Genomic DNA, 9,064 nt, shown 5'->3' on the forward strand with positions numbered 1-9,064 from the left:
CCAGGCGAGACGTCACTAGCGCATGGGTGACTGTGCGTAGGGCATCCCGGTCCAATAAGGGGCGCAATTGGCGCATCAGGCGAACCTGATGGAACGCCCCCCTTGCCACGGCTGTTACATGGTTATCCATGGACAGCCGGGCATCCAGGAGGACGCCCAAATTGCGCACCTGTTCCATGGGGGCTAGTTGGACGCCCCCGATGGCCAGAGATGGAAACACCTGGTTGAACCGGGAGGCCGGAAGCCACAGCCACTCCGTCTTGGAAGGGTTGAGTTTTAGTCGGTTGCCATCCATCCAGACCCGTACGGCCTCCAGACACCGGGACATCATTTCGACGGCCTCATTGGGGTGGTTCGGGGTGGAAATGTATAGCTGAGTATCATCAGCATACAGATGATATCCCACCCCAAAACCACGGATGATCTCGCCCAGCGGTTTCATATATGTGTTGAACAGGAGAGGCGAGAGTACCGATCCCTGTGGCACTCCACATGTGAGTGGCCTCCGGGTCGAACTCTGCTCCCCTGTCAACACACGTTGCGTCCGATCAGAGAGGTAGGAGCCAAACCACCGTAAGACGGTGCCCCTGACTCCCAGCCCCTCTAGCCGGTGCAACAGGATACCATGGTCGATGGTATCGAACGCCGCCGAGAGATCTAATAGGACCAGGATAGAGGAACAACCCCTATCTCTGGCCCTCCAGAGATCATCAACCAATGCGACCAAGGCCGTCTCTGTGCTGTGCCCGGGTCGGAAGCCGGACTGGCGCGGGTCTAGATAATCATTTTCCTCCAGGTGACGTGGGAACTGCTGTGCTACCACACTCTCTACAACCTTCGCTAAAAAAGGAAGGTTGGAGACTGGACGATAATTGACTAGGTCCGTTGGGTCCAGGGAAGGCTTCTTGAGCAGGGGCCTCACCACCGCCTCTTTCAAGGCGGCCGGTAGAGAACCCTCACCCAACGAGGCGTTCACCAGGCCCAGGAGCCAGTCGCGCGTAACCTCCCAGGATGCCAGTACAAGCCAGGAGGGACACGGGTCCAATAAACATGTGGTAGGTCGCAGACGTCCACGCAACCTGTCCAAATCCTCGATGGCAACCGAGTCAAACTCCTCCCAAAGCGGTCCCTCAAGACTCGCAACGGGCGTCTCTACTGAATCACTGAAAGGGGTCCATCCCATCCGGATTTGAGCGACTTTGTCCTGTAGATAATTCCCAAACTCCTCTGCTCTGCCCTGTAGTGGGGCTTCCCGTGGTCTCTCAAACAAGAGGGAACGGGTCACCCGAAATAGGGCAGCAGGGCGGTTATCTGCAGACGCAATAAGAGCGGCACAATGTTGACGTTTGGCCGCTCTTAATGCCACAAGGTACGTCTTCAAATATACTCGTACCTGTGCTCGGTCAAATTCGGAACGGGAGGATCTCCAACGACTCTCTAGGCGTCTCTTGTGGCGTTTCATCACCCTTAGCTCCTCGGTAAACCAAGGTGCCAGGGTGGTTCGTCGCCGCAAGAGAGGCCGCAAAGGCGCCACCCGGTCTAGGGCCCCGGTAGTCGCACTATTCCATGCGTCTACCAGGTCCTCCACTCGGGGGCGGGTCAGGTCCACAGTAGGTGGCCCAAGTTCCGTCTGGAACCTATCCGGTTCCATCAGGCGCTTGGGGCGGAACCATCTAATACCTTCCAGTTCCGCCTCCTCGCGGCAGGGGGTAGCACCAGGGAAGTCCAGCCGGAGAAGTGAGTGATCCGACCATGACAGGGGAATAGTGTCTAGATCCCCTATTCCCAGATCACTCGTCCACTGGCCAGAGACAAAAACAAGGTCCAGGGTGTGGCCTCCCTCGTGAGTAGGGCCCTGAATTAACTGGGTCAGGTCCATGGCTGTCATGGAAGCCATGAACTCCCGAACCCCCTCAGACGCTTCTCCCATCGACGGCAGATTAAAATCCCCCATCACTAAAAGTTTGGGGGTCTCAACCGCCACCGATGAGATCAGCTCAAGGAGTTCGGGCAGGGCCGCTGAAGTATAGCGAGGAGCCAGGTATACTATCAGCAGGCCCAACTGCCTCCCTGGGCCCCATCTCACGACGAGGGACTCGCACCCGGATGTCTGCGGCACAGTGAACTCTCTCGGCTCTAAGTCTTCCCGGATAATCACAGCTACCCCACCGCCCCTTCCCTGGGCCCGAGGCTGGTGAAATGCTCGATAACCTGGTGGGCACATTTCCACAAGGGGTAGACCTCCCTCGTGGCCCAACCAGGTCTCGGTTATTCCGGCGAGGTCCGGCTCCCCCTCCAAAATTAGATCGTGGATGAGGGGGGCCTTATTGACAACGGACCTCGCATTGCATAACAGCAGTCTCAGGCCTTGGGTCTGTAGATCCTGACCACCTAGTATGCAGGGGTTGGTACAAACGACCGGGAATGACCAAAAGCCCCGGTCTCCCAACCGACTACGTGCTCTTAAGTTGTCCTCACACCTGCCCCTCCCCACGACTGTTGGTATTAAGGAGCCCTGAACAGGAATGCTATCTTCCCTCTCCTCCCCCACTCCGCTCCCTCCTCTTTCGACCACACCTAAGTGCCTGGCTCTACCATCCCTCCTAACCGGTTCCCCTTCCCCACCCCTAGAACCCCTTACAATTTTTAAAAAAGATTTTATTAAAAAACCCCTCAATGTGCGCTTCCTCCACCTCTCTGGGTTAATAAACCCGTCCTCGAGGTGGGTCCTAGAAAGGGCAGGAGGACATAACTGCGAGAGGGGGGATTCTCGCAGTAAAATAAGGTCAGACCTCGCATACATGACAAATAGTAGATAGTAAATACGCCGGGCTACAGAAGGATTCTGGGTGCTGAGATGTTAAATAAGTCTACCCGTAGAAATCATAGCGAACGGCAGCTAAGATCACAAAATGAGAAAAGAAGGGGAAAGAAATCGGTAGAAGTAGCTAAGAATAAATAGGCCCACCATAGGGTTAGGAAGTTCTTCAAAGTCCATAAGTTAGGCAGTTCTTCAAAGTCCATAGGGGGTGAGAAGGTGATTCATAGCGACAGGGGGGGGGAATTCCAATAGTTCCCCGTAGTTCTTCCAAGCCCCTGATAGTAAAAATTCTCAGAGACTATACGACGGCTGGTGAACAAGCCCTGATGGGGAGGGGGTGGTGTCAGCGGCACACCGTGCATCTTTCAAGCGCCAGCGTCGCCACCGCTCCATTTCAGAAGGCCTCTATTATTCATTCCGATGCCCTCCGCAGATCCAACATCCCCGGTGACTCAGATGATTCATAATGGATGTTTCGTGCCCAGCCCCAACCTCCCACGATGTCCACTGGGCTTCTAGAAGGCTCGGGGCACCCGGCGGGTCCAGCGAGTCGGGGGATTGATGTTTAACGCCCCCCGGTGGTCTTCCGGGCCGCCTCTGCCACCAACATCTCCCTCCACCACCTCTCATATGGGGCGCCATCGTATCCCCCGTCACTAACCGCTCAAGGCGTCGTTGGTCTTGCCTCAGGCTGTCGTAGCTGTCGTGGCTTGTAAAAAACGCCCGCAAACGCCAGCCAGATAGATCGGAGTGTTAGAGTCAAAACGACAGCTCCAGCAGCCGACGACGCCTGCAATCCCCCCAGGAGTAAGCCGACGCGCCCAAACGCCAAACGCCAAAACGCCGACCGCCATTTCCCAGCTCACTTCAGGTTTTAAGCTCGATTTACTTTCTTCCGCCTTTCTGTGCCGTCCGGCCACCCTGGGGGACCACTAGGGTCCAGAAATAAGCCAGGGTGGTCATTGAGTAGATTCGTGGTCCTCCAGTTCATCAACGGGCCAGCAGCACCCAGCCCAGGTCAAAAGAGCCCCCGCAAAAACGCGGAGCTCAGAGGCTGACCGCCATCCTCCAGGAAGCTCCTCCTCCATATGGTGGCCTTGATTATGATATACATATGTCCTAACAAACTGTATTCTATGGTGTGTTTTAAAATGTGCTGTTAGGACAAGAAATCAAAATTGCCGAAGTATCAGTGCCCCTAGTTTAAGGCATAGCTGGATTCAGACTTTGCACTAAATCATGGCTTGTTTTAATATGGTTTGTAGAAAACTCCATAATGGCTATGTTTGCACCAAGCAAACTGTTACGATTTAATTAGTTAATATCTATTCATTTCAATAGATACTTCAATGATTCACCTCTGTGTTTCATGGCAGGCAGGCAGACAATGAATGGACAGACAGACTTCTGCAAATGTTAACTCTGGCATCCTCAAAATTTAAGAATACCCCCACAGGCATTCTTTTAAAAATATGGGTGGCAGCATTTGAGCATTTCATTTAGAAATATGTTCACCTGCTGCTTCCTCCCGCTGTTGATTGGAGCAGTATATTTACACTCAGTCATACAATGTAAAGTTGAGGTATGATTCCGCGGAAAGATAGATTTATCCTTTCTAAAGCAAAGAAAGAGTTGTGCTAGTAGTATGGGTCTTCTGGAGAGCTGTGATTGTTGGTGATCAGTCATTGGAAAAGGAAGTACAAGAACCTGTTGTTCATGGCCTCCCCGCATTGTTCTGTACTCTAAGCAATGTTCATATTGTAGGTGGTTCCTGGCTATGGACATGCTGTACTGCGGAAGACAGATCCCCGCTACACCTGCCAGAGAGAATTTGCTCTCAAGCATCTTCCCAAAGATCCTCTCTTCAGGCTAGTAGCCCAGTTATACAAGATTGTCCCTAATGTGCTTCTGGAGCAGGGAAAGGCCAAAAATCCTTGGCCCAATGTGGATGCACATAGTGGAGTCCTGCTACAGGTGCGTTGCTAGTTCTAATATCTTTCCTTCTTGCAGGATGGGGTGGAAGACTTGTACTCACGTATTCAGATGCAAACTAAAATGAATGATGGTGCTGAATGAAAGTGTGGCCATGAAGGATGATATTCAGGGAATGTATTGTAGAAAGTGCAATGGTATTCTTGTATTCTAATAGTTTGGAGGAGCCTCTCGGGCACTAACTGATTAGTCAAAGGAAATTTGATCCAGAAACCTCAGCCAGTGTGAACTTGCCCATAGCTGAAGGAAATTTGTGTATGCTATCAGACTGTCTCAGCGTTTAGCTTACCCTACCCATTCCATTGTTCTTTTTCTTCTTAATGGCTAATTTCCAAACATTTGAAGATAAATAGTTTGAAGCTCCATAGCCTCCTGATTTCATGCCTGGTGCCTTAACCACTGCACCAAGTGCTGACACAGAAATAATTCATGAAAGGGTTTTTTTTTTTGCAACATGAAAATGTGCAAGTCGTTTTCTCCTTCGTATGTTTAGATTGATGTGCTAGCTTGCCCAATGAAATCAGACTATAATGAAATTAAAATGACCGAAATCCTTTTCTGCCCAGTTGCCAAAATCCACTCTGTAGAGGATGTGTTTGCATCTTTCGTATTCTTTCAAAAGGCAGGCTCACTTGAATTAGACATTTTGCTAGTGGGAACTAATGTTGTTTTGAGCAGACATTCGGTATGAAAAGAATAAGGAGACTGTGCAGCAGAACCAACATCCCAGCCAGACTTAATTTAATTAGGAGGAAAAACATACGAAATATACCTTTCCCTTTTGTTTGGGCTGTATGTGGAAATATTGCTAGGCTGCCTTCTAACCATTACTCTTTTCCCGCCCTCTCTGCAGTACTATGGCATGAAGGAGATGAACTACTACACTGTGCTGTTTGGTGTGTCTCGGGCCCTTGGCGTTCTGTCGCAACTCATCTGGAGTCGGGCCCTGGGCTTCCCACTGGAGAGACCAAAATCCATGAGCACAGATGGGCTGATGGTGCTTGTGGGCGCAAAGTCTGGTTAAAAGCAAGGGAAGCGGCAGGGGTTTTAGAACTATTGAGGAAATGATAGAGACAATGCAATTTTTTTGTGTTTGTTCAAAGGGCCTTGAAATGATCCTTCCTTAGAGGCATTGGCCATCACTTTTTTCCAGGTTATTTATGAAATAAATGCAGATAAAAGCTAGATTCTTATTACCCCCTCCCAACCCCCTCCACACATTACCCTTAATTGTCACCAAAAGTTAGAGTCAGAAGGGCAAGGCCTTCCTCCCATGTCCCTTTCTCCACAGGCAGCTCTTCCCAACTTGAGCTGATGCCCAAAGCTAAAGAAAGTGCTCCTTTCCAGTTCAGATTCGTTTTCGTTGCCCCAAATTGTACCACCAGGAGTAGAGGACACACTGCCCCTTTCTACAATCATGTCATTACCACACACTGTGTTGAACCATCTCTCCATACGGATGAGGTGTTCTGCATTTGAACAATGTGCTCCTTTTTAAGCCTCCTTGGAGTCTTGCTTTTTTATCAGTGGGTGAGAGGGAGGGATGGTCCTCTCCTTCAAGATGTCCAACCTTCTTCCCCTTCTGTGCTATTTTTATTGTTATAGTGTGAAGTAATGGATTTATGTTCTTAAAAGGATACAGATGCCGGTACAGCTGAGGCTTGAGCTACCATATTAGTGTGCTGAACAAATATCGCTTACCTCTTTGTCTAACAAAGAGGGACAGTTTGCTTCCCCCCCCCTCAAACTACCACAATACCTGATTCTCTGGGTTCCCTTTGAACACACAGTCTTTTCCCGAGTTGGACATTTTCTCCTCAAAGATCCTGATTTTGTGTGGGTTGGTGCTTTGTTTCCCAAATCAGAGCTATAGCAATAGCTGTAGGCAGGAACAAAGTGGCGCCTTACGTCGGAAACCTCTCTCTCATATTTTCTTTCCCCCTCACCATTAACTTCCATGTCAGAATGGTGAAATTGAAAAAGTGGAGTGGAGGTTGCCTAAAATATTGGTAATGCTTCTATAATCGCAGTTGTAAACATGCTGCAAAGTGGCATTAAATCAGTTGCCACCATTTTGAGACAAAGTCCGCCTCCAGGCCTCCTTTCCTCTCTTGAAAGGACTTCATACACTCCTACCAATGTTTGTTTTTCTGTGTTTGTGGGAAATCCTTTGTCCTATAACCTCAAGAGAAAAAAAAACCCTCCACTTAAGCTGAAGATGCAGGGTAAGTGCCTGTGTCAGCTTCCGTTGCAAACTTTGGATGGTTCTGTATAAACTGAAAAATAAATGTTTTTATTAACAAGTTACAGTGACGTCCTTTTTCCCCCCCCTGCAGAACATGTAGTTTTTACTTCTGGAGCTTTTTACCATTGGTCTCATTGCCCTTCTCTCCCCCCCTCCCCCGAATATATGATTTCTTTACAATACTGCAGTGATGCACTAAATGGAATAACAGTGGATAGATGGGGCAGCTCTTGAGAATGACAGGATAGGGAGAAGGGCTGGCCTGTGCACTTTTTCCTTTCATTGTTTCATATCTACCTGCTTTGGATGCAGCAATGTGTGAGATCCTGAAAATGTGCAATATTGTGCTATACGATCATGCTTTCTTGTTGATTTCCTCAGTACTTCCATCCTGAAATCTGATTTTTTTTTGTTCTCTGAAGAAGCCTGGATCAGAAAGCAATAGGGAATCTGACTTGTTTCCTAATCAATGATCTTACATGTGATATAATGCTAAATCACAAATGGTTTCCCTTTTTTCATTTGGCTCCTTCAGCCAATCAGGAGGATTCACGTATGTGCTTGCTTGACCCTCATGAAATTAGGCCTGGGCTGATGCTGTTATTTCCCTGCACGGAATATTTGCAGAGTTGCTTGTCACCAAACTGGAAAGATAATGCAAAGTGTTAGATTTGGTTTTACCTCAATTCCTTTGAGATGGCAGTATTGACTTGCAATTCTGTGCTGGTTGGAGACAGTTAAAAATGTGAATGGGAACCAGGGTTCCCCACATCTACATTTATATGTGGTCCTATCTTTGTTTTTGAAATATTGTATTGCCAAAATTTGGTCATTTGCCATAATATTTCAGGGACTCACAGATAAATGCTCTTATGTTCCAGAAGCAAATATGCCCATGTTTAAGAAAGTACATCAAAGTAGTTTTGGGTATAAGATCATACATTGTTTTGCGTGACAAATCGTACATACAATAATTTGCAATGCTATACAGCACTCCTTTGTTTTATTCAATATTCTGCGTTCACATGCGGTATTCAAACAAACTAAAATGTTGATGCACAACCTACAGTACATTGATTCATTGTTTCTTGCAAACTCAGAAAAAACATAAGTGGTTGTAGACTTTTGGCTGCAGGCTTGTAGATGTAGTACAAAAGTTGACATTAGATCTTCCAGTCAAAACCTCAGTTCAACTTGGGAACAAACTTTTTTTTTTGTCCTTGAAGTGCACAGTGCACACTGGCAGGAAGTCAACATCTGCTGTAGATTGGTTGGATGTGTGCCATGGTGGGGAATGAAATTCAGCTGGAATGAACTTCCCAGAAACATTCTATAAATAACCTTAGGTCTCTTGTGGACACACCAGAAAGCAAGAGGCTATGTTTGAAAATTCAAATCACGATTGTTTTTTTGTTTGATCCAGCAGCATCATAGAGTTAAGTAAACACATTAATGAAAAAAGCATTTGATTAACAGGTTTCCTCTGAATAGCACCATTTTGCATTACTGTACAGGCTATCCTATTTTGAATGTTTTTGCTTTAAAGAGATCTATTGCTGAATTTGAAACCTCCATTATGAGCTTTGGTTTCATAAGCTCGAAGATGTGTATTTCATTCTGAGATTAGGTTGACTAACCGGACAGGGTTCAAGATGAGAAGCACTTTAAAATGCACATTTAATAATCTATTCAGCTTCTGTTTTAAAAATGTTCTTTGGGAAATATTGAGACACTTAAAAGTTGAAAGCTACTTTTTATGAAATGTACTGCAGTATGTTTTCTATGTGTCCAGAAAGTGACACATATCACTAAAATAGTGGAATTTCAATAAGCAAAAGTGTATATATATGTGACTGAAAATTATAGACTAGGTCACACACCACACATAAAACCATAGATAATGGCTCAGACACTGAGTTAAGGGGGGAAGCTGAGCTGTCAATCCCACATGAATGGGTCCATACAAATAAAATCCCGAGGATCCAAACGAGTAGAAGGATTCTCTG

The 9,064-nt window shown here is 47.3% G+C and overlaps 1 protein-coding gene across 1 annotated transcript in view; it reads left to right on the forward strand.

The window, feature by feature from the left end:
- CS (citrate synthase) overlaps positions 1-7,118 on the forward strand; it is a 49,119-nt gene extending 42,001 nt beyond the window's left edge. The window contains exons 10-11 of the mRNA XM_081953662.1: positions 4,586-4,795; positions 5,667-7,118. Coding sequence (XP_081809788.1) covers positions 4,586-4,795; positions 5,667-5,837 — 381 coding nt within the window. The 3' untranslated portion in view covers positions 5,838-7,118. The remainder of the gene's footprint in view (positions 1-4,585; positions 4,796-5,666) is intronic.
- The last annotated feature ends 1,946 nt before the right edge of the window (positions 7,119-9,064 follow it).

The sequence above is a fragment of the Natrix helvetica genome, assembly GCF_964273705.1.
Source record: "Natrix helvetica genome assembly, chromosome: 1".
NCBI classification, from domain to species: Eukaryota; Metazoa; Chordata; class Lepidosauria; order Squamata; family Natricidae; genus Natrix; species Natrix helvetica.